The sequence below is a fragment of the Phascolarctos cinereus genome, unplaced genomic scaffold (genome assembly GCF_003287225.1).
Source record: "Phascolarctos cinereus isolate Bilbo 61053 unplaced genomic scaffold, phaCin_HiC Scaffold_726;HRSCAF=1367, whole genome shotgun sequence".
In the NCBI taxonomy this organism is placed as follows: domain Eukaryota; kingdom Metazoa; phylum Chordata; class Mammalia; order Diprotodontia; family Phascolarctidae; genus Phascolarctos; species Phascolarctos cinereus.
The window spans coordinates 348,626,865-348,653,482 of record NW_027556098.1 but is presented as its reverse complement, the minus strand read 5'-3'; the positions used below and the strand labels follow the sequence as shown (position 1 = coordinate 348,653,482).

Below are 26,618 nucleotides of genomic sequence, written 5' to 3'. Positions count from 1 at the left end.
GAAATAGGAACATTTATCCTGGAGGGATCAATATTTTACAGTATTTGAAGGGCTGTCAAGGATTACACTTGTTTTGTTTAGCTCTAGAAAGCAGAACCAGGACCAAATGGTTGAAGTTCCACAAAGGCAGATGGTGATCAATGTGGGGGGGAAGGTGTTTAGAGGTGTTAAAATAGATTTGGTTGCCTAGAAAAACATAAAATTCTCCAATACTGGAAGACTTCAAGTAAAGGCCAAATCACTACTTATTCAGAATGTGGCAGAAGAGATTTACATTTCAAGTAAAGGTTAGAGTACATGACCTTTAAGGTTCCTTCCAAGTCTAAGAATCTATAAACTGAATTATACTAAAGTTATTTATGTGGGAAGGAACCACATTTCAGATAACATGGGTAACGGCCATAGTCACTTAAAGCAGTAATTTTCACTGTTGCAGAAATGACTATCCCATTCTAAGTACAAGCAGAGAGTTTAGACAAATCATCTCAAATCTAGAGGGTACAAGTGCATACCAATAAATGTTTCATCCATTTACTTACTCCTTTGCTGACTGGGGAGCCTTCATATGTTTCATATGGGCCATACTCGTTGGCCAAATCACAGCTGGCTTCCAAGGCTCCATAATAAATGGTTTCGAAGATCTGTTTATTTAGTAACTGGGCTTCTGGACTCTCAAAAGGATATCTCATCAGGATAAAAGCATCAGCTAGACCCTGCACTCCAATACCAATGGGGCGATGACGTTTATTTGATAAACTTGCCTTAGCATCAGTTCATAAAAAAAGGAAGAAAAGGAAAAACATGACTATTCAAATGATAATTTGCATTTCCATGGTGCTTTATAACTTACAAAGTTCTTTCCTCACAACAACCCTGTGAGGTAGCATTTAGTGCAAAAATTGTTACCCCTCCCCCCACTTTACAAAAGAAACTAAGGCTCAGAGAGATCAAGCAATTTGCCCACAGTCAGAAAATATCAGAGCCAGGAACTCCCATCTCCTAACTCTGAGTCCAATACTTTACAAATGCATGCTGCCTGACACACACTGTCCCTATATACCAAAATCTTCAGTAATCCAAGTGTGTTCAATAAGTTTTCTTCACATTATAGATGAACAAAGCCTTAACAAGGGTGGTCAGTTAGCTATTTCTAGTCTTTATCACTCACACGATATTGTCCTTTCTCAACAGAAACTGAAAAGATAGTCAACCAATAACCTTTCCCAAGTAGTACATGCTAAAATACAGTAATAACTTCTTTCAAATAGTTACTTGCCACCATCTACAGGATCAGTTGTTTTTCCAATAAGGCATGAAGTTAATTTCACAATATAGTAACAGTGAAACAAAGAACAAAAAAACTTTACAAAGTCAAAGAACATTGCTTTCGCAAAATAGTATTGGATATAAATACTTCTGATAGCAACAGGTCACCAAAAAACAGTCAAGAGAATCCTTACACATATCTTTTGGGGCAGCCCATATTACAAAAATTAGTTTATCAAATGTGCTTACAACAAAATACATGGGCTCTAATAACTATTTGCTCATGGAAATAGCAATTTCTTTGTCCCTGGACTCTAGCACTTACTAACGTTAAATTAAAAAAAGCTAACTAATCATACCTCTGGGACTGGGTAATAATTGATGTCAATAATCTTATTTAAATTGCGAACAATGACTTTGGTAACCTCGGCCAGTTTCTGGAAGTCATATGTGTGCTCCAATGTGACAAACATATTTAGGGCCAAAGAAGCCAAGTTACAGACTGCAACCTAGAATACAAAGTGATTACAAGTTAGATACCACTGAGGTTAAATACACAGCCTCAATTTCCTCAGAACTGTCAATGGACATTATGCTCACATCTCCAGATTATAATCTTAGCTTCAACATCTTTCTTTTTTACCCATAGTATATCCCACTTCTTCTCTTACTCATGCCAATTTTCTTCTATCATCTTTCCGGTTTCTAGAAATTTAGGATCTGCCCTCTCCTCTATTTCTCACTAAGTATAGTATCTAGGTATTTCACAAGTGGATAATTGCTGGAAAAATAATAGAATATGGGAAGTCAGTGTTAGAAGGGTTAGGAAAACAGAAACACCAATATATTGCTGGTGGCAAAGTACTGTTCCAACCATTTTGGAAAGCAGTTTGGAATTACACTAACAAAGCAACTAAAATGTCCATCTTCTTTGACCCAGGGAGTCCATAGCAAGGCACCTTCCCCTCAAGGTGCTCAAAGATAGAAAGAAAAGTGTTCCATACACAAGGAAAAATTGATAGCAGCATGGTTAAATACATGGTTTAGTGGTACATAAAAGCAATGGAGTACAATTGTACTATAAGAAAAGATGACCACAAAGAATTCAAGAACAGCATGGGAAGACATATATAATGATGCAGAGTGGAGTCACCACAACCAGGAAAACAACAATGTAAATGCAAGCATACACACACAAAAAAAATTAATGTGATGCTGTTATAGTAACTAAACTTGGGCCTAGAAAAGAGTTGAGAAAATGTATTTCTCTGCCTTCTGGTTACCATTTCTTCCTTTTTCTTTCTGATCCTGTGTTATAAAGGAATGGCTTCACTGGATCAGGGAAGGAACAAGGACATGGAAATGAAGGTAATATAAAAACAAAAAATAAACAAGTATTTTAGAAGTAGACATTTGCAAGCAGCTGCCTTGCTAGCCTCCTATCTCCAATCTCTCCTCCCTCCAAACTAACATTCTTCAATAAGAACCAACTCCCACATTGCTTCATTTTGATGTCACTCAAACCTGGCATTCCTAAATGTTAAGTTATGGGCTTATCCCCTTCCCCACCTCATCAGGCCCCATTTTATTCATTCTCCTTCCTCAGTCAAGGTTTCGCCAAGCAAGCTGATTTAGTATCCCCAAGTTTACAACTCATCCCCTCCAATCTCTGAAACTTCATGAGCTTTTCTCCCTCTATAAATAAAACAATGATAGAAATCAAATAATCTAGTAAAATGCCTCATTTTACAAAGAAAGAAACTGAAGCCCAAGAAACACAATCCCTTCTCAAGATCACATTGCTTTACTTCCCGTTTCACTATGTTCAGTCCAGATCTGTGCTTGAAATTACAACCCTGCTCTTGCTCCCCTTTTGCCATGAAGTCTTCCATTACATAAATGATTGTCCCTCACTAGACTAAGTACATATGTGAGCTGAAGACATCAATGTGTCGCGCCAGCAATCTTGTCAGCATTGTACACAAAAAAGCTTAAAGATCACTAAGTTATGGTAAGGACTATGCCTCCTACATTTTTTCAACCTTTCTATACCTACAACAGTGCTCTGCCACTTATAAGAAAATGCTGAACACTCTTCCCATCCTTCAGGAGAAGACCTGTACACTGTACACTGAAGTGGGTTATGCTCTTACACTCACCTCATCTTTACTAGTATACTCTACTATCTCTGTGCACAAATTGCTGCATTTGATGGTTCCCAGGTTCTGCTGATTGCTTTTCCGATTACAGCTGTCTTTGTAGAGCATGTAAGGGGTCCCTGTCTCCGTCTGAGACTCAATGATGGCATACCACAGCTGCTGTGCTTTTACAACTTTACGAACACGACCTTGCTTCTCATAACTGAAAGGCAAAGACAAGATGTTACCCTGAGTGTTCTAAAATTTTATTAAAGACAATGTGGACCAAGTTAGAGGAAAGAAAGACTATTCTAAATAATCAATTCTATTACAGAGGTCTACTTTAAGAACTGTGAAGACATGGGGGCAGTTAGGTGGCGAAGTAGATAGAGCACTGGTCCTGAAGTCAGGAGGACCTGAGTTGAAATCTGGCCTCAGACACTTACTAGCTAGCTGTGTAACCCTGGGCAAGTCATTAACCCCCACTGCCTCCAAAATTAAAAAAAAAAAAACCTGTGCAGACAAAGATGGAAGGAACTAGCTTTCAAAGCTCTCAAACACATGGGGTTTCCAAGTTTCCTTTTGTTTCTACTCTATTATATGACCTTCACTTGCCAATATCCCCACTTTCTTAATCTCTCTACTACTGCCCCAGCTGATACTAGGTTCAGCAGGGATGTCTCCACTGCCCCCTTCCTTTTTGTATTCTAGATCTGTGAATTCATTGATATAAGGAATTTGTGTTGTAAAAACTCCCTCTGCCTGTGCAAATTAGCAATTTATCTATAACTTAGTCTTTGAAAGTCACTTGGCACACTGAAAAATTAAGTGACTTGATCACTGCCACATAGCTAGTATACATCAGAGGCAGAATAAGAATCCAGGTCTTCTTGACTCCAAAAGTAACCATCTAACCATACTCCATACTGACTCTTCCTTTCCCTTACTATAATCAAAACAGCATTGAGTTTCTAAAAATAAGAGAAATTTGGTAAAATATTGGCAGTAACAACTAGGCAATACAGAAGGTGTAATGACCCCTGTAATGTGAGGTACCAATTGTGGAGGCCAAGTAAAAAAGTAGAATCAGAAAAAAATCCCAGGAAAAAAAAATTAGGTTCTTTCCTGTCAACAGATAGATCTTTTCAGTACCGGTCTTGTTATTGTTGTTGTTCAGTCATTTCAGTCATGTCTGATTCTTCATGACCCCATTTGGAGTTATCTTGGCAAAGACACTGGAACAGTTTGCTATTTCCTTCTCCAACTCACTTTATAGATGAGGAAACTGAGGCAAACAGGGTAAAGTTACCCAGGGTCACAGTCTTCCTGACTTCAGGCCCAGCACTCTATCCACTACACCACCTAGCTGGTCAGTATCCCTTTAATGTTACCCCATTCTTGACATGTGAACACTAACAGAGCACAGTAGGCAGCACACAGAGTTCAATGTATTCAAACTGTCTAATACAGTTAAATTAAATTTACTCCTACTGTTAACCTTTCAACAGTAAGCCTGATCTCTAAGCATTCTCCATTGGTGACACAATAGACATTTTCCAGAATTCATTACCTGACAGAGCAAAATAAAAACCTTGTTTTTAATTTAAAAATAAAAACAAAACATTTAACAAAAGCTTCCAGAGACACAAAGAATGGGATGGGGGTACCCACGACAAAGGCTGAATGTCCATTTATATCTAGGCCAGTGTAATAAACATTCACCTGCCTATTTAACAGATAGTCTCTACTGTTAAAGTACTTACAGTCTAGAAGGGGATAACATAAAAACACAGCAGGAAAATACAGTTTTATGTCATAGTTACATCACAGAAATACAAAATAAAGCACTATTTTATCATGTCTGAGAAAAAAATTCAAGGTGCTTAGTAATGTAGCAATTAATTACATGCCTTCCCTTACATGTTACAGAAATTTAGCTATTCTAGGCCATAATTATCAGTAAATCAACATTTATTAAGCTGCTACTATATACAAGACACTGTGCTAGGGAAAAAGACGTGGTTAAAGAACATTTTATTTTTTCCTTTTATCATACCTTTCATATAACTTCTCAAATTCTTCTCCCCAAACATCATCCAGACCAGGACACTCATTAGGACACATCAGAGACCAGTCCTACAAGAGAAAAAAAAAACTCCTGTAAGGGAATGTCAGTTACCTACTTCATCTCACAAGTCCTAATGCATGGGATAGGAAGTCCTTTCATTTGGGCTATGGCAATAATTTGGGGGGGGGGGCGCGCTACGCTGGCTAGGGCAATGGGGTTAAGTGACTTGCCCAGGGCCACACAGCTTACTAAGTGTTATGCGTGTGAGGTCACATTTGAACTCAGGTCCTCCTGAATCCAGGGCCGGTGCTCTATCCACTGCGCCACCTAGCTTCCCCACAATAATTCTTTATCACTGACTCAGTCTTTTCTATACTGTTCCTTCTTTAAAATTCTTTTTATTTATGTCACATATCATCTATTTTAGATAATAAACCTCTAAAAGGTTGATACAACATTTTCTAACTTGCTTTGTCCAATATCCTACATGGAGCCACATGGAGGTAAGCACTGAACAAGCACTAGACAAAACAAGAGAAGACAGAAATTTGCTAAATCATGTCATTCACTTACTTGACCTCCACATCTGGTATCAAGTACTCACCTGATTGTTCTCTACCCGTTTCATAAAGAGATCTGGGATCCAGAGGGCAAAAAAAAGATCCCTGGCTCGCTGCTCTTCCTTCCCAGTGTTCTTCTTCAGATCAAGAAATTCAAAAATGTCTAAGTGCCATGGTTCCAAGTAGATGGCAAATGCCCCTGGCCGCTGAAAGGTAAATCATTACTGTTTTAAGAACTAGTAGAATAATCCAAAGGTAACAATCCCTTAAAACTGTAGAAGAATTTTTATTTTCCAAAGCATTTTCACATTCATTGCATCTCATTTGTTTCTCACTACAAAATATTATGAGATAGGCAAAGAAGGGACTGTTCTCATTTGACATATGAGGAAACTGAGCAGGGTAGTCAAATGGCTTGCTCTTCCATGGGGCAGCCAAATTTCAATAACGTATCAGACCAGGCATGCAATTAATCAATCATATGCTTTGAATTTACACCTAGATAGGTAAAAGAATGGACATCACAGAGAGCAAGATACAATTCTAATCCTTAGAGATGAAGCCAGCAATAAGACCTAGATAATTCCTAGATCAGTTTTTTTTTCTCCTTTCAATGTCACCAAATGAATATATAAAGTTCAGGGAAGGGATTTACTTCCTTATCTCTAATCATAAAAGTTGTTCCTTTTAGAAGAAGGGAGGACAAAAAGGAAACCTGTGACGCCGAGTTCTTTACGAATTGAAAATAGCAAATCAGAAGGGACCTAGTTCATCACTAGACAATATAGCAAAAGTGATTATTATACAAAACACTCATAAGGGATAGTGTGGGTCAGGAGACCAAATCAGAATATACACACAAGTATTAACTTTATATATCGACTGGTTCCCTCAACTTCCCTATACTTCAGTGTCCCCTTTCATAAAATGACAATGATTTTTTTTGACAATGATTTTTTAAACTTTATAAAAGACTTTATAAAAAGTGCCAAGACTTAAAAAGACATGAAGATTATCAGCTATTATTTTATAAAGCTCTTTGCAAAAATAAACTGAAACATAAAGGGCTTAACAATAAGAAACTGCACACAAGTAAGTTGCCTCACTGAAAGCAGATGTTGACCTTTAATTTTGATTCTCACACTCTGAAGAAAATAGAATACCTTGTTACCCCCTTGATCCACATAACGAGCTGTATTGTTGTACACTCTAAGCATCGGAACAAGCCCATTAGAATTGCCATTTGTCTGAAAGAAACAAACAAAAATGCTCAGCTTAATTGTCAGTGGGGTAGAGGAAAGAGCAAGATGGCCAAACAAAACAAATGACTCCAGCAGAAACCAAATTAGGTTCCAGTTCCTGAATACTAATTCATCAAGTTTCAACTTTCTTCTATCTCTTAACACTTCCTTGAAAAGTTGCTCAGCATAAGTAAAGCAAAGAAAGGTAGAATATGACTCCACGACACCTTTTTCATAGTGCAACATTCAAATTTTATATCAAAAGAGCCCCAAAACCAAATAAGGTTAACTTTAATTCTACATAAAGCTCTTGATATAAAACTGCTTTACATGAGAATCTTGGCTACCGTAGAAAAAGTAGCATGCTAAAGAAACAAGTGGGGGGTGTTTTTTCTTTTTTTTACATTTTCTTATTTGAAATATAAAGATACCACTGAATGCTCAAAAAATACCTGAATAAGCAAATCATAGATTCTGTAGCTTGGGCAAGTCACTTCCTCTCTATGGACTTCAATTTTTTCATTTGTAAAATTAGAGAGTTAAAACAGATCACTTCTAAAGATCTCTCTCTTCCAGCTCCAAAATTTTATGATTCTATGAATGAACTGGTTCTAAGAGAAAAAGACAGATCAGAGAAATTTAAGTATCCTTTGGCTGAATCCATGGATTAGGGGGAGCCTCACCAATTAACCTGGCCACTCTGCCACAAGGCAATGCTGAAAAGAGTAAAAAAGATGAGTATGTAAACAGCTCGACTCTTACATTATATAAAATCATCATGTCATACAGCACTTACCAAAACATGGCACAATGATTTCCCCAGAACAAGTAACATAAAACGTATTTCTAGTTTACCTTTGATTCTAAAGGTGGCTAAGAAAAGCATTTCTTACCCCACTGCTGTCATTTACAGGAGTCTACCCATGTGTAAAAGTTGGTACTGAGACCTTTCTCTTTTCTGGTGGGGGGAGTGTAAGGGGGGAAAAAAGTAACAAGAATTTATAATGCCCACTATTTTGCCAGGCACTGAACTAAGCACTTTTTTTTAAAAAACAAATATTATCTCGCCTGATTCTCACACTAACCTAGGAGGTAGATGAGGAAATTGAGGCAAACAACAGTGAAGTGACTCATCCAGGGTCACACAGCTAGTAAATGTCTGAGGCCACATTTGAACTCAGGTCTTTCTGACTTGAGGCCCAGCGCTCCATCCACTGCACCACCAGTTGGTGAAGAGTTGACTAATGATGAAAAACGAAACATTCTTTCTCACAACTCAGAGCTAAACGTATCTTTCCTTGCAGTTCACAGAACTAAGGTTTGAAATTGGCATCAGTTCCAACTAAGTTGGCATTTTTAAAAAAGGCTAGATGAAACACTAGTACTGAACATGTAGAAAATTTTTCAAGAACGACTCTCAACTGTGTTGAGAACCAATATAATGATGGGTACCACTTTATCCAAATTTCATTATAAAATATATTACAGGATGTCAAAGCTAGAAGGGGAGGGAAGGTGAAGGAAATAAAACATTTACAAAGTGCCTACTATGTGACAGGCACTGTGCTAAGTATTTTTTACAAATAACTCATTTGATCCTCACAATAACCCTGCAAGGCAGGTGAAGCTATTATCCACAATTTACAGTTGAGAAAACTGAGGCAAACAAAAGTTAAGTGATGTCCCTAAGTATCTGAGGCTGGATTTGAGCTCAGGCCTTCCTGACTCCAAGCCCTACACTCTATCAACTTTGCCACCAACTGCCTCTAAGAACCATACAAGTCATCTATGCCAACTCCCTCATTTTAGAGAGAAGAAAATGAGCTCCAAAGAAAAGGGACTGGCCCAAAGCCACACAAGTAGTCAATAATACAGATGAAACTAGACCCAGGCCCCTTGATTCTTGGTCAAGTGCCCCATTATTTCGGGTTTATACTACACACACCAGAATTTCACTAAATTATACTTTTCTTCAAGTCAAACTCTGGACACTTACCCCAGCAATGTAACTTCCAGTAGCTCTGATACAACTCACAGCAACTCCAATGCCACCAGCTGACTTGGAAATCAGTGCACACTGCTTTAATGTGTCATAAATGCCTTCAATACTATCATCTTTCATACTCAGAAGGAAGCAACTACAAGAAAGCAAACATGTAAAAGTAATAATGCTGAGATAAGACAAAGTAGAATGACAGAGTGTACCTGTATTCTCAGAAGACCATAATGTTTATTAAGTATGAGAGTAAAAACAATAAAAAATTTTAAATTTTTCAAAATTAAAAAAATAAAATAAAATAAAAATAAAAATAAAAAATAAATTAAAATAATAATAAATTTTAAAAATTAAAATTTTTTTAAATTTTCAAATCTGATTTTATCTACCCTAAGCCCTGAACTTACTAGTATGACAAAGGCTGAAAGATAAATCCAGAAATTGTCATGTGACATTTTTGTCATCCTGCCATTCCCCATTTACTACTACCGACTAATTGAGGTACCAATACCTTCTGCTCATTAGTTGACAAAAAACCCCACAAATTGTCAATCTAATAATAACTCACAACTCTAAGGCATTAATAAAAAGCACTTTCCCAACAACAATCTGGCATAGTATTATCATCATTCTACAGATGAAGAAATTGAAGGTCAAAGAGACTGAGGAATGTTCCAGTCACCCAGTTATTCAGGACCATAGCCATTCGCCTTGACTTTTATCCTGCTGCTGGACTTCAATGACTCTGGAAGAAAGAGTGAGGCTGACAACTCTGCCCAGCTCTGCCTTACTTAAATCCAATTCACACACAAGTCAAGACATCAACCCATCATCTACTATTTTACCCCAACATTGGGATGTCATTCATCTTTGAAAATGAAAGACAAACAATAAGGTAATTCAGTGTCCTTTGTACTACACAATATTGTCTCCATAACCAACCCATTTCTGCACAATATCCCTACACTAATATTTCTAAAATGAATGTTCACATGCTCTTTTATCTGTTCAAGGAGCAAATGATACCTATTGCATCACCCCCAAGATCCTCTTCTGGTTTTCACGACTCTCCTTAAATCTAGCCACCTACTCTCTTCCTAGACTTATTTCCAACTATTCCCCCACCTGCATCAAGTCAGGCCAGGATTCTTCCTCTCTCCTGAATATACCATGATCAATCATACTTCAGGGCTTCTGCCTACTTCCTACTCTTTGCCCTCCTTCCCACCCATCTCTTCACAAAATGTCCTTCATTCTTTCCCTACATTCAAAGCTTCACATACACTTCAAGGTTCACATCAAGTCCTGCCCTCCCCTTCAAAACCTCTCACTTCACTGTTTAGGACCTATTCTAATTGTGCCTTTTTGTATCTTAAGTAGAGTTACTTCAACTAGATGGTAAAGAAAAAACAAAAAAGGAGCAGGAACTTATTCTTCTACATTTATAAAGAAACAGGCCCTACGTGAACCTAGACCTGACTGATCTCCTTCCAGTTCAGGGACCATTCCTCCATAATATCTCTTCTCCACAACATCTAGCATAGTGCTAGGCATTGAAATGGCACTCAGTAAGTACTTAATTCAAAATATTCTTGATTTGATTTTGTTACTGTGAAAGATTTCCATTTGTTGTAACTCACTCCATCAACAAAGGCCTATCTATGACTTGACATATCAAGTCTAGGGAGCTCCCTGAAGCACAAAGAGGTTAAACATCAGAGGCAGGATTTGAACTCAGGTGTTCCTGACTCATAGCCACTTACATCACAGTTAATTCCTTCCCCAACCACCACCACAACAGTCACAGAACACAAAGAAGACAAAGTAGTTTGAATTTCTTCTCTCCTTCTTCCCTGATTTCCTTTATGCCTACAGGCTGTATCTGATGCTTGGAATGCAAGATCAAACTAACCTGGCTTGTTTGCAATACCTAGGAACTGGTCTGCCTTTGCAAAGGGTAATTGAACAAAATCATTAAGACAGTCAACAATATGATGGGCAGAGCAGACCCATATCTCTTGAAAAGGTATAAAATACCTTTATACCAAAAGGTATAAAATACCTAACTGTCCAAGAAACAGAAACATTAGGCCAAAAGTCACATCTTAATAGTAATATATTTTTCTTCAGCTATAACAATTCCTCAGCATTGAGGACCAGACCTAATTCTTTTGAGGGCCTGCAGAATCTTCAGTCCAATACTCTATAAAAATGCTTCTAGCTATTTAATGCTCAACTAAGAGTTCCCTTCAATATAAAGGCAGATATTCTGTCACTAATCCAACATTTAAGGTACAAATCCAAGACCTAAATCTTATTTTAACTGTCTGAACTGCTCATATTTTGAAAAATGCTATGAAGAACCATTTCAATTTGTTTAGGTGAAGGTTTGTCTCTGTAGGACAGAGGACTTCCAGAGCATTAAGGAAAGTCAAAAGGGAGATAACATACCTGGAAAGCTGGGGACGGTTGGTGCCTGCATTAAAGAGAGTGGGGGAAGCATGAGTAAACCATCTCTCAGACAGAAGGTTGTAGGTTTCAATAGCAGCATCAATATCCTCTTCGTGAATCCCCACAGACACTCTCATTAGCATGTGCTGAGGACGTTCAGCCACTAAAGGTAAGAAAGAGAAGCAATTCTTATGATATGACAACTCACCAGAATAAGTTTGGAACAGATGTGGAAGTCAAAAAAGAAAAACCAAAGTGTCATTAGAAAAACTTAAAATGAAAAGCTAAGGCAACTGTTCAAATATATAACCTAAAGTATAAAAATAACATTTAGAATTTAGAAAATAGACCTTTTAAGCTGAAGAGCACATAGTTCATTATGCAACATCAAAAAGATAAATCACTCAAGAATATGTTTAGTTCTTACCCTTTCCATTGATCTTCAACAAATAGGAACGTTCTAAGGTCTAGAAGAAAAGCCAAAGCAGACGCCATAAATCATTCAGATTATAATTTAACGTAGGCATCACAGAATGTTGTAGCTGGGAGGGACCTGAGAGATCACCTAGAGTCCTAGACCAACATCTACCTCTTACAGAGGAAGCTAAGACCCAGAGATGCAAAGTGATCTCCCAAAGGTGACAAAACAAAGTCAGTGGCAAAGCCAGGACTAGAACTGAGGTCTACCTGGCTCCCAGTCCAACACTCTTTCCCTTGTACCACACACAAAGACATTCACAGTAAGGCAAGCTTCAACTCTTTTAAACTTCAATTACTTAAAAGGAAAATAAATTACAAGTGACTTTTCCACAACATGTTGTTGTTTAGTCGTTTCAGTCTTGTCTGGCTCTTCATGATCCCTTGCGGGATTTTCTTGGCAAAGATACTGGAAGGGTTTGCCATTTCCTTCTCCAGTTCATTTTATAGATGAAGAACTTGAGGCAAACAGGGTTAAGTGACTTGCCCAGGGTCACACAGCTAGTAAGAGTCTGAGGACAGATCTGAACTCAGGAAGATGAGTCCTTCTGACTCCAGACCCAGAATTCTATCCACTTCATCCCTAATTGCCCCCATTCCACAACACAGTACATTGCAAATAGTAGTTCTTTTAAAAATATCTAACTGCATTGCATAAAGGCTAGTTTCATTCTGGAGCCCCTCCTATTATTAAACTGTTGGCATTTTAAGAGTTTGGGTTTAAAAAATACTTCGTGATAAAAATTCTAGAAAAAAATATTTCATAATTAATAATAGCTGGGTACAGCATGCTGTACAAATGTCAATGAATGACAAGTATGCTATAATTTAGGATAATTTTGAAGAATCTTCCAGTACTATTCTCAAGCCACCCAAAGTGCTAAAGAGAAAAGGCAAAATGCCCAAATAAGGGTAGAAAAGCCCAGCTAGCTCAAATTGCATCCCATATCCCTACTACTAATTCCTTAAATTGCTTAGCCCCTTTTTTAACAATTCCCACTCCCACAATAAATAAATGAAATAAAGTAAATACAAAAATTTCTTACCTTAAAGCCAAAGTAATTATAAGAGAAATCTCGATCATAAATAATGGCAGAGTTGAGCCGCTAATGGGAAAGAAGTTCAGAATTAGATTAACTGAATAAATTTAAGACTCTAAAAATTTCCTCCAATAGTCTTTTTCAAAAAATCAGCCATTTTGTTTCATCCAACTCCAGAAAAAAACATTGTTTCACCCAACTACAGAAAAAAAACAAATGTCTGGTCAGGTATACTCCATTATTGTCTAAAAACACAGATTTCTCTAAAAATCTACCCAGGTAAAAAAAAATTTACCTAAAATCTGGTAAAGCAGTGTACACAAAAGTTTACTTCATCTCTTTTGCTGAAAAATTCAAAACTATTATTTGGACCTAACTTCTTATTCTTCTAATTTTTTCTATACCCTACAAAATAATCAGGAACAATTGTCAATTTTGCACTCAAATTTTTTGGTCAAAATATAATTTGATCAAAAACTTTAATGTAGCATTGGACATGTGGTAAATAGTTAGAAATGAACTAGCTTTAAGACAAAAATAACAATAGAGACTCTTAGTATGTACTCAGCAATAACTCTTATCTGAAGTTAATTGGCTTTTAATTAGTCATCAACCCAAATATACATTACATAGGTAATATTTTTGAGGGATTTAGACCTCAAAGGAGCCCGAGAAATCATCTAATCCAATCTGCTCATTTTACAGATAAGCAAACTAAGAAATAAGTCCTTGTACATGTTTGCAGACCATCCCCTGCTTAAAATTCACTCACTCTTCTCTCCACCATTCAGAATCTTTAAGTGATGCCTCTTCCCTAAAGCCTTACCTTACCAATCCATTATTATTATTATTATTAACTCCCTTCTCAATTTTCCTTATACTTCTTTGTACAAATATGTGTAAAATGCGTAAATGTATGTAAATACACCCCAAGCCTCCCCACTTTCATTGGAATGTAAGCTCCTTGAGATCAGGGGCTCTTACCATTCACATTTTTCTATACCCAACATAGTGCCCTGCACATAGTGGACATTTAATAAATGTTTGTTGGGTTGAATTTAAGTGTAATTCATAAGAATTACCAAGACCCATGCAATCTTCCCCATTCCTAGTGCTTCAAATTGACTTCTGGAAGGGGACTGGAGCACAGGAAAACAACTAGATAGGATGGTGGAGAAGATTTTAAAATTTCAACTGAGAGTAACATACAAAAAAAAAAAGATACCCAAAGAATAAGATCATTTTTAAAAAGATGAACAATGCCCTTAATTCCAGGTGACACAGACAGTATACAAATGTGACCCTTCTCTGCCTCTCCATCACTAATATAACATTTTGAAACACATGTCAAATGCTGTCAATAATATAATCTATTGTATTTACATCTAGCTGTGTGGAGGACAGTGTAAGTAATAGCACTATAAACATACAGTGTTTTAAATACTATTAATGTACAACACATCCCCTTTTTAGGGAGCATTCTCTGTCCCATATATCAATCACCGTTTGCCAGCAAATGCTTGATTTACTATCTGCAAACAAATAAGTAAACAAGTCAATAAACAACACAACATACATTGCAAAAAAAAAATTCACATGAGAAGCATGACACTTACATCTTTATTGGCTAAGACAATGTCTAGGGTTGATTTTGCCACCATCGGAGAATGCCTTGCATTAGAAGGATTTACGTAGTTATAAAGGTCTTCCATCACATCTAAAAAAAAAAAGAAATTAGAACAGTAATTTAGCCTTGCAAGGAACAATTTTAAAACTCCAGCTATCTTAGTTTTTTTCTTCATCTTACTACTAAGACCTCATAAACTTCTAGTCACAGAAGCTTATTTTTTAGCAGAATCTTGGCCTAATTTTCTCAGAAACTGGTCATACCAAACATTGCCATTCTTAAAATGTGAATTCTGATCCACAGAAAAGGAAGAGAGCATAACTCAAGGCCTGGACAATATCCTAGGAATTCAGGGCCTGTGGACCACTAAACTCACATGATCCAACTTATGACACTGGTCAAATAGCTTTTCTTTGTTTCAGTTTCTTCACAGTCTTAAATGACCACAATAGAATGAAATTCTTATTAATGGTGATAGGTAAAAAGGAAGCTGTATATAGTTGACAATCACCATCTATTCCACCTTCTTCTAGCAGCCCCACAACTTCTAAGTGCTAACAGACTCTCAAGACACTTTGGGGTTCTGAGGGGTTTTTTTTCCTTCTGAGGAAAAGAAGAGATCAAGAATTGAGAAGTGGCAACAAGATAATAAATTTTAATATTTCTAAAGAAAAATTTTTTTTAATTCACAATCAGTTCTTACCAGTTCCCTTCCATTTTCAGAGAACACTAAATTCTCTCAATTTTCCAACTCAGACTCACCACTGAACACTTTCTTTGTTTCTTTATGCAAATTAGAAACAGCAATCCTGGCTGCTAAGATGGCATAGTCAGGGTGCTTGGTGGTCAAGGTTGCAGCCGTTTCAGCAGCCAAGGTGTCTAATTCCACTGTGGTCACTCCACTGTATAATCCTTGGATAACTTTCATGGTGATTTGGGCCTAGAGAAACAAAATCACAAGTTCTCTATCTTTTATAAGAATTAAACAAAAGCTACTGAGGACAACTGTAGCAGGTTACCTTTATAAGCCATCTTATGTTGACAAAGCACTTTATGGGCAGTATTACCTCACTAGAATCTCATAACAACGCCATAAGATATGTGTGACAGAAGGACCTACGTTTGGTACTAGGGAAAAGGTATCACATTTGGTTTCCTAGTTGAGAGATGAAATCTTAATCTCTACACCTTTGCACAGGCTTGTCCTCCGTGTCTGAAATGCACTTCCTCCTCACCTCCATTATATCACAGAATCCCTTGCTCCTTTAAAAACTTATCTAATGCGTCACTTTCTCCTACAGGCTTTTCCTGATTTCTATAGTTGTTAGTGCTCTCTTCTTAAATTATCACATATATATACATACACACATATACACACACACACACACACACACACACACACACAAGCATATATACATATATATATACATACATATAGATATATAGATATAAAAACTATCTGTTTACATGTTATATGTTATAACTACTGTACTACTCCCTCCCACCCAGCAGAATGTAAGCTCCTTGAGGTCAGGAACTGGTTTGCTTTTTTTATTTGTCTTTGTGTTCCTCAGTGCTTAGCACAGTGCCTTGCCATCAGATGCCTAATAAAATTACATTGGATTGGATACATAATATTGGAATTCCTTCGATGTTTTATCCCTAGGCTGGTCACAAGCAGAGAAAACTCACAGCAACTCTCAAAGACCATCCAAGTCCTGAAAGAGATGTGATTTAATTGGTGGAGGAAGTAACCATAATGAAATCATAAAACCTTCAAGTATGGAGAAAGGACTAGAAACCTGCCATGCAATTAGGAGAATTCTTCATTGGCTAGGAGTCAGCCTGGGAGTATACACCAGACAAATATGCTTGATCCAACATACCCATGTGGGCTAATCCCAAATGAGCTGAAGAATGGGTTTTTTTGGAGGCCCCAAGGGACTGGATGTTCTGGGCCAAAACAGAATCAGGAAAGGCCAAGGTAGGATCAAGAAATCTTAGCTAAAAATAGTGTGAGGAAACTACCATTTAGTAGAAAGAGTACTAGATTTGGAATTGGGAGACATGGGTTAGAATACTGAATCCTATGGGTACTAGCTATATTAGACCCCTCAGAGCCTCAGTTCTACAATTGGAAAATAACATTGTTATATTGCCCCTACTTTGGGCAGCTAGGTGGCACAGTTGATAGAGTGCCAGGCCTGGAAACAGGAAGATTCATCTTCATGAGTTTAAATATGTCCTCAGACATTTACTAGCTGTATGACTCTGAGCAAGTCACTAAACCCTGTTTGTCTCTGTTTCCTCATATAAAATGAACTGGAGAAGCAAATGGCAAATCAATGCAGCTGAGTGGCACAGTGGATAGAGCTTCAGCCCTGGAGTCAGGAGGACCTGAGTTCAAATCTGACTTCAGACACTTGACACTTACTAGCTGTGTGACCCTGGGCAAGTTACTTACCCCCGACTGCCTTACCAAAAAGAAGAAAAAAGAAATGGCAAACCATTCTAGTTATCTTCACCAAGAAAATCCCAAACAGAGTCACAAAGAGTCAGACACAACTGAACAACAACTCCCTACTTCACAGGGTTGTTATGAGGAAAGTACTCTATAAATATCACAGCACTATTGAAAATGGAATTTCTAGAGAGCTTAGGAAGCTTAAGTACCACTTAATCAATTACCAGATAGTGTCTTTTATTCACACATTTTAAAAATGACTTTATCTTGATGTATCATTTCTGAATTTGTATATTATCTTTTCCTAACAAATTGACCGTAAACAAAACAACTCTTGTAGCCTGTAGTGTATGGTATACAGGGTAAGAAGGAAATATATGCCATAATTGGGCATTTAGTTATAATGGTAATGACAGATCACAAATGGTAGATTTTTGAACCTAAGGAACCAAGTAGGATTAGAGATTAGGAAAGTCAGGCGACTCAGTGCCTAAAGTTAGGGTTCAACAACCAGTGCAGAAAAATCCCCTGTACCTTTGCTTTTGACAATAAACTCAAAGTTTATACTCAAGAAATCACTAGAAAAATACAACCAAGAGAAGAAAAGAAAGACTCAAATCCAAGAAGAAACTGAAAATATATTTACTTACAGGATCAACAAATTCCATGTTGAGTCCATAGCAAAGTTTCTGGATCCTAGAGGTAATCTTGTCAAACATGACCCGCTCCTGGCGGCCATCTAAAGCATTAAAATATACAATTTGTGTTAACATTTTTCAAATCAATAATTCCTAAAAATTAGAAAAAATCATTTTTTCAATCACATGCCCAAAATGCTCTTTTGCAAAATAAATAATGAGATCCAGTGATCTTGGTTCTTAGGTCACCATCATGTCCAATCCAGCTAAGAATTCTGTCTTGAACAGGGCTAACAAGAAATAAATTGTAAGAGACGGTAGTTGTCTTTCTAATATCAAATTCCAAAGCTGGTGACATACTTTGAATATCCCTAGCTTTCCTTCCCATTATGAATTTATCATGCATATATTTATTTAACCCAACCCTTCTTGAACCCCTATTTTCAAAACTGGTTCCACTTACTAAGGTAGTCTCATGTGTTCACTACCTCAAATGAAAAGTAGTATTTCCTTTTAATTGTTCTAAAACTGAATTTCAAGTTACAGAGATGCTTCTTTAGGTCTAATATTCTGTTTTTATGGAGAAATCTGTGATTACTTTATTCAGTTTGACAAGGTCAAAATCAACAGCTATTTATCAGCACCTCCAATATACAAACCACTGGCCTAGAAGCTGGGAAAAGGGATTCTAGTTTGAATAAGACATAATAATAAGTTCTCTCAAGGAACAGTCTAGTAGGGGTAAGGATATACAAAATATACCCATTCAAATTCTACCTTCTCCAGGAAAGGTTTCCAGATCTCCCCCTAGTTGGTAAGGAGAGTGCTACATGAGGTCAGAGGAAGGAAAGGAAACCTTACTAAGCTAAACTTTACAGGATGGGTAGGAATTCAACACATAAGCCACAAAGAGAAAAGGAGGCATTCAGTAAATCAGTCAGTCAATAAGCGCTTACTATTTGCCAGGCACTGTGCCAAGCACTGGGGATATAAAGAAAGGCAAAAACATGGTCTCTGCCCTCAAGGAGCTTCCAGGTATAAAGAACAGCAAGAAATAAGAATGTAAGTAGGATACACCAAGCAATCCAGTTTAGATGGAACATATATATTACTTTTTCTTTTTTGCTTTTTTTGGTAAGGCAATTGGGGTCAAGTGACTTGCCCAGGGTTACACAGCTAGTAAGTGTCAAGTGTCTGAGGTCAAATTTGAACTCAGGTCCTCCTGACTCCAAGGCTGGAGTTCCACCCACTGCGCCACCTAGCTGCCCCATGTAACACTATTCTTGATGTGATGGTTAGAAAGCTAAACTGATGCCAGATTGTGGAGGGTCCCAACTGATCTTTACTCTGAAGGCACTATCTGCTAAAGATTTCTGAATAGAGGAATGACCAAATCTATACCTGGAAGTGTATGAAGGAGTCACTGAAGAGGAAAGAGAGCAGAGGCAAGACCATAAGAGGCTACAGAAAACATTTTAGGGTCTATACTAGGGTGGAAGAAGTAGGAAAAGAAAGAAAAAGATGAATTCTAGAGGTTGTAGAGGTGGGCGCTATAGGACTTCATAAAATTTCAAAACCTGAAAAGGAACTCAGCAGCATCTATCCAACTCATACACAAAAAAAGAATTCCTATTACAACACAACCAACAAGTAGTTAACCATCTGAAGACCTCCAATGACATGGAATCAAATACCTCCCAAGGTAGCTCTTTCTATGTCTAATGCCTCTTTCATATGATATAGCCTTTCTAGCTATCATGTCTCCTCCTTCCCACTCCCTGTCAGGTCTTCTCTTTTCCAGGTTAAACAACCTCAATCCTTTTAACCAATCTTCATATGGAAGGTATTCAAGGCCTTTCACCACTTTGGTTACCCTTCTCTAGAAATTTACTAACATAGCAATGCTTATTGACTTGCTAAAGAACTGGCATGAGAAAAGAGTAAGGTAACATTAAAGTTATAGCATAGGAGACTGGGAAAATATTGGTGCTACTGAGAGAAATAATCAAATCGGAAGAAAAGAAGATTTCAAGGGAAGAAAAGCTCAGTTTTGGACATGGAGCTGGGAGAATGATACCAATAGGACATCCAGGACAAATGGAAAGACATCCTGTTAGCCGTTAGAACTACAGGTCTGTAGCTCAGGAGAGTTTGTAAGGGTGATGTCTAAGTGACATGATTTAACAGACTCTGATCATATCCCTAACCCCACACCATATCTGGCCTTCATCTAAATCAAGGATTCGTAACCTTTTTTTTTTTTTTGTATCATGGACCTTTTTGGCAGTCTGATGAAGCTTATGATCTACTTCTTGGAGTAATGTTCTTAGATGCAAAGAAAACCCCACTACTTGGAATAAAGTTCTTAGGTGCAAAAAATACACAGTATTACAAAGAAAGCCAACTATACTGAAATACAATTATCAAAGTATTTTTTTAAAAAACAAGTGCACAGACCCCAGATTAAGAACCCCTGGCCTAAACTGCCCCAATTTTGTTTTCAAGTGGTAGTTTATTTCCTCACACGACTCAATTTTATTTATTCTCTATAAATGGTCTCATAAAAATAATACTGTTTTTCCATTAACAAAAATCATACTACTGACCCGAGAGTTATTTTTACAACTAGGAGTGATCTATTTACATTGAATCATTCACATTCTCTGGCCTCATTTGATTTCCTCAGGTTACTCAGGCTTAGAGGTCCAGTTTGTAGTCAAGGAACAGAGCCACAGAAAACTACCACGTATGCAGATCAAGCACATGCTGTTATCTTCATTACTATATGTTCTAACAAATGGCTATAAGAAAATAAAATACTACTGTCTTAAAAAAAAAGGTAAAACCTGGACTTAGGTTTGAAATCCAGTCCCCACATTTACAGGTTGTGTGACACTCAGCAAATTACTTAACCTTTTTGATCCTATTTCCTTTTTCGTAAAAATGGAAGTAATACTACTTGTACTATCTACTACCAGAATTGTGAGGCACTTTATAAACATTAAAGCACTGAATAAAGCTAATTTATTGCTGGTATGTTGAAATTACCAAAGTGCCAGTGAATACTGAAGAACAAAGAAGCACAATGCCCTATTCAACCCAAGTAAAATAAATGGGTCTAACTCAATTAAAAATAAATTCAAATTAATTGGGGTAGGGGGAGCGGGGGAGAAGCCTGCAAAGAAAAAAGCACTTAACTTGCAACTGATGGAATCAAGAAAGGCTTGTTGTATTATGTGACACTTGAACTGATCTTTAAAGGAAAATAAAGATTTCAAGAAGCAGGTGAGGAAGGAGAGCATTCCAGTCATGAACAGCCTATGTAAAGGTATGGAAGCAAGAAACAAAATGTCATGTAAGAAAAACTGCAAGAAGACCAGTTTGGCTGGAACCTCGAGTACATGAGGTAGAGTGATATGAAAACCATATAGAAAGATAATCTTAAGCCAGATTGTGAAGGGCTTTAAATGTCCTAAGGAATCTGTATTTTATCCTATTGGCAACTGGGAGCCACTGAAGCTTCTTGAACTGAGGAGTAACGTTATCAAACCTGTGCTTCCCCAATATCAATCTGGCAGCTATGAACTGGAGACAGAAATCTGAAAAAAGGTTGATCAATTAGGAGGCTTTGTAATACTCCAAAAGGTAATGAGAGTGTGAACTAGGATTCACTTAGCTATGAGTTAAAATAGAGGATGACTGAGAGATGTTGTAGAGGTAGAATCAACAACACTGGGTGACTGAAAGGATGCTGGCACCCTCAATAGAAACAGGGAAGTTAAGAGGACAAGTGGGTTTAGAGAAAAACAGTGAGCTCTGTTTTGGATATGCTGTGATAGTAATGCCAATAGATCAAAGGATCATAAATTGAGATCTCTAAGAGACCTTGGAGATCATCTAGTCCAATCCCCTCACTTTAGAGATAAGGAAAGTAAAGATCAGGAGGTTAACTTCTGCCCAAGGTAATACAGGAAATAAGCAGTAATGCTAGGAACTGACCCAGGTACTGTCTCCAAATACAAAAGGTCTTTCCACTATAACAAGATGCCTATGAGGCATCCATGTATCCAGGAGCTGGTTTTCAATTTTTGTTTTCACAAGATTTCTTTACCTTATTGACCCCTTACCTTCTATTCCAATTGTCATTCCCTAAGCCAAGTCCTACTAAGCTCACCCAATGGCTAAATACAAGTCGTCCTGCTTCAAGTCCCTCCAACTTCCTATCCATCCTATACACTGCTGGAATTAATTTTCTTTGTTTAAAAAAAATCTGTTGGTAGTTCCCAAGCAGCCCCCTCAACAAAATATATTACTCCACTTAATCGGCTGTTAAGAAATGACTTTGATAATGATATTAACAACAGCATGGTACTAACACTGACATACCCTTTAAATATTGCCTTCTTGTTATTCAAGAACCTGTCGTTACCTCTTATCTACCACATATCTGGCCTAAACTATGTCTATCTTTCAGGACCCTTTAATCTGGCCCCAGTCACTGAAAGGACACCACACCTTCTGCTCCAGTAATACCTATCTTCTTAATATTCCTACACAGAAGATATTCACTCCTACCCGGGCACATGTGCTCACACTATATCTCTGCCTGTATCATCTTTATCATCCTTAACCTCTCTGTAGCATTTGACACTGTCAATCATCTCCTTTTGGATATTCTGTTCTCTATAGGTTTTTCAGACACTGCTCTTTCCTGATTCCCTCTTCCATCTGTCTGACCATTCCTTCTCAGTCTCCTTTGCTGGTTCTTCATTTATGTCATATACTCTATCTAACCATTCTCCCCCCCTCCCCTTTCTTTCTATGCTATCTCACTTGGTGATCTCACAAATTCTTATGAGTTCAATTATCATCTCTAGGAAGAGAATATTTGCAGCCCTAGTCTCTCTGCTGAGCTAATCATCTACCTCCTGCTGCCTTTTGGACATCTCAAACTGGATGTTTGATCTCAAACTCAAAGGTACAAATGTACAAAATATAACTCATCTTTCTCCCCAAAACTCTCCCCCTCTTTCCAACTTCCCTATTACTGCCAAAGTACCATCATCCTTCCAGTCACACACAGGCTCACTACCTAGGTGTCACCCTCAATTTCTGACTCTTGATCACCCCATAGTTAATCCATTGCCAAATTCTGTCATTTCTTCCTTTACAACATCTATTCCCTTTTCTCCACTCACATAGCTACCACCTTGATAATGGTCCGTATCACCTCTATCTGGACTACTGCAACAGCCTATTGATTGTTCTCCCTTCCTCAAGTCTCTCCTCATTCTAGCCCAACCTCCACTCAGCTGCCAAAGTGATCTTCCTAAAGTACAAGTCTGATCATGTCCTTCCCCCTAATCACTGAGTTCTAGTAGCTTCCGATTACCTCCAAGATCAAATATAAAGTCTACTTTTTGGCATTTAATGCTCTTTACAACCTTCCTACCTTTTAACCTTTCTTAAACCTTTCTTCCCTTCACACTCTACGATTTAATTACCCAGGTCCACTTGTCATTCCTTGATGACGTCTCATTTCCCACAGCTCTGCCCCATGCCTCTTAGTTTCCCTGGATGCCTTTAAGACTGAACACAAATTCAACTTTCTGCAGAAGGCTAATATTCAAGAAATCCTTTCCTTTTCATATCACCTTCATCTATTCTAGTGGTGTCAAACTCAAACTGAAATATGTGCTGAAGCATAATTCAGAAAACCACAAATTAGATTTATCTATGTTGGACTATATTTTTATTTATTTTGGTAAACATTTCTCAATTACATTTTAATCTGGTTCAGGCCCACTCAGATCTGCAGCTAAGGTTGATATGTCTATCTACTCTATATATCTTCTGTGTACCTAATAATTTACATGATGTTTCCCCCATTAGAATGTACACTCCTTGAGAGCAGGGACTGTTTTTGTTTTTGCCTTTCTTTGTATTCCCAGGGCTTAGCAGTGCCTGGCAAATATAAGTGTTTAATAAATGCTTTTTGTCTGACTAACTGACCTGTCCCTCAATGCCCATTCAAGTCCCACCTCTTCCAAGACACTTTATCAAACCACATCGATCCTTATCTGAATTATTCAACACTCAAATACATACTGTCTTGTTGGTCTTTGTCTTCTTCCAGTGTTAGCCTGGTCTCTCCAACTAGAAAGGAACCTTGTAACCTTTAGCTCCCCGACAAGTCTTGGCAAGTAGGAAGACTCAGTAAGTCAGACTTGGACTAAATGACCTCTAAGATCCTTCAAACATTTTATAAAACCATAAAGTAGTATATAAATTTAATTTATTATCTTAACTCAGATTCTGATCACCTCCTTACTGAAATCAAAATACTTTTGGAGAAAGATTCTCCTGTACCTTCCCTTCCACTAGGCATTCCTCTCATGAAGATGTTATTGGGTTTCTTTTCCACCCTGCCTTAAAAAACTACAACCCACTTCATCTATGAGAGATCAATCAATCAATAAACATTTACTAAATTGCAGGCACAGTCTTAAGCACTGGAGATACAAAAAGAGGCATAAAACAGTCCCTGCCCTTAAGGAGCTTACAGTCTAATGGATAGGAATGACAAAACATAGGAGACAGACACCCACCTCTTGACACTTAGTCCAGAGACCAGCTGGATCAACCAGACTGTAAGACACTTGAAGACAGGAGCCATCTCTATCTTTGTATCCTACTCAACAGGAAGCACAGGACCTTTCACTTACTAAGCACTTAACAGAATCACAGAAGATCAAAGTGGGAAGGGCCCTCATGGCCACCTAGTTCAACTCATACCTAAACAAAAATTTCAACATCATAACCAAAAAGTGGTCATCTATCTTTTGCCTCTAATGAAGGGAACCCACTACATCCCGAGGCAACACGTTCTTCTTTTGCCTAGCTCTAAATATTAGAATCTGCCTCTCCTACAACCTCTTCATTTTACAGATGGTGAAACTTGGGCCCAGAGGGATGAAGTAACTTATACACATTCATGCAATGAATCCCAGTTCTGCTAGATACCACAACCAAGGTCTTCATACTCCAAACCCATTCACTCCACTGAGGGTAAGCAGAAATAAAATGGAAGTCATAGGCCATGAAGAGTTCCAAGACCAACAAGGATGTTAAAGTGTGGAAGAGTAGTGTTGACAGTTTACTGGAGATGCTATGGTACAGAAAGAACACTGGCTCTACAATAAGAGAACCTGGATTCAAAACCCCTTCTGACACCACTTGTGGGCAAGTAACAACCTCCGTGGGACCCAGTGTCCTGACCTATATAGAGTTATGATTATAAAAACAAATTTGATCAAGTGCTCAGAAAAGCTTCCATGGACCCCAAATCTTTTTTTTCTGCCTGTAGCCATATAATGAGGATGCATACACTCATCTCATGATGTGACTAACTGTATGGCTTCTGACCAGTAGGCTCTCTGAGGGAAGAGGGTTACCCCCCTCCACCTTTTTTGGGAGGGAGGGGGGCTCAATATCCCCAGGATCCGGCACAGTGCCTGACACACGAAGGGAGATCAATAAATGTTCTCCAATTAGGTGACTGCCCCAGCAAGCACAGCACATACAGCAGGGAACATAGCCTCTTAACAAGCGTTTGTGGAACTGAAAGGATTATTGATAAGGACCGAGTGCCAAGGGCCTGGAGACAAGAAGGGCTGAAAGTCACTTATGAAACAGTCGTCTATTTGTTAAGTGCCTCCCAGGTGCCAGGCACTGGGCTAAACGCTGGGATACAAGAGGAGGCAAAAAGGCAGTGCCTGCCCTCGAAGAGCTCACAGTCTAATGAGGGAAACGACAAGCGAATAACCCTGTAAGGAGAGGGCAGGTGTGTGAGGAGGAGGGGGTAACTGGGGGCTGGCAGATGCCCGAGGGCAGGTATGGGGGCCCACTGAGGCCTCCTCCCTCCCCTCCCCCGCCGGGCTAGGGCTCCGCGCGGGAAATGCTGAGGGAAGGGCGGAGGTAACGGCCGCTGCCGCCAGCGGGCCCTCACCCTGCAGGCCTCTCTCCGCCTCCTCGCTCCAGGGCCCGGGTTCCCCCCCAGGACTTCCACCCCATCCCCGACCCTCACCTCGTTTAATGACGTGCATCGCGGCGGCGACTGCGGCTGGGGCCCGGTCGCGGTCTCGGGAGGGAATCTTGGGCTGTGGAGTCCAAAGACGGAGAGCGGCGTTGGGGCCGGGTCTGACAGCAGCTGGGTTTCTGTGCCGGGGCCGGGGCCAAGGCCGAGGCCGGGACCAAGGTTCGGGGCCGGGACAACTGTGAAGTCAGCGCAACTGAAGCAGCTGAGGAAGACGCCGGACAACGGATCCGAATGCTCTTCCCGCTCCCGCCAACCCCGACGCACAATGGCGCGCGCCCGAACCGCCTCCTCGTGACGTCATCCGCCGACGACGCCAGACGGGTATAGGCGGGCCTTAAGGCAGCCCGCGCGCGCCTTGCTCCGGCAGAAAGCGCGCCCGGTCTCTGAAGCTCCTCCCAGCAGCCTTGTCGGCCATGTTGAGTATGGGCAAAATCCTAAGGGAGCTGTCCCCGGGAAGGTGGCGCCGGAGCCCCGACGCGCAGGCGCTCTTTGCCTCACCTAGTGGCCTTGGTAGTGATGTTTTTTGCACCTAAGTTGTCTCCCGTTTATCCTGA

At 38.8% G+C, this 26,618-nt stretch overlaps 1 protein-coding gene across 1 annotated transcript in view; it reads right to left on the bottom strand.

The window, feature by feature from the left end:
* Positions 1-26,358, bottom strand: part of RRM1 (ribonucleotide reductase catalytic subunit M1) — a 37,487-nt gene extending 11,129 nt beyond the window's left edge. The window contains exons 1-14 of the mRNA XM_020967818.2: positions 26,053-26,358; positions 17,979-18,067; positions 15,627-15,804; positions 14,854-14,954; positions 13,244-13,303; positions 12,148-12,187; positions 11,721-11,883; positions 9,270-9,411; positions 7,196-7,279; positions 6,077-6,238; positions 5,461-5,540; positions 3,426-3,627; positions 1,626-1,775; positions 540-761 (exon numbers count right to left, since the gene is read on the bottom strand). Coding sequence (XP_020823477.1) covers positions 540-761; positions 1,626-1,775; positions 3,426-3,627; positions 5,461-5,540; positions 6,077-6,238; positions 7,196-7,279; positions 9,270-9,411; positions 11,721-11,883; positions 12,148-12,187; positions 13,244-13,303; positions 14,854-14,954; positions 15,627-15,804; positions 17,979-18,067; positions 26,053-26,071 — 1,692 coding nt within the window. The 5' untranslated portion in view covers positions 26,072-26,358. The remainder of the gene's footprint in view (positions 1-539; positions 762-1,625; positions 1,776-3,425; positions 3,628-5,460; positions 5,541-6,076; positions 6,239-7,195; positions 7,280-9,269; positions 9,412-11,720; positions 11,884-12,147; positions 12,188-13,243; positions 13,304-14,853; positions 14,955-15,626; positions 15,805-17,978; positions 18,068-26,052) is intronic.
* Positions 26,359-26,618: the final 260 nt, after the last annotated feature.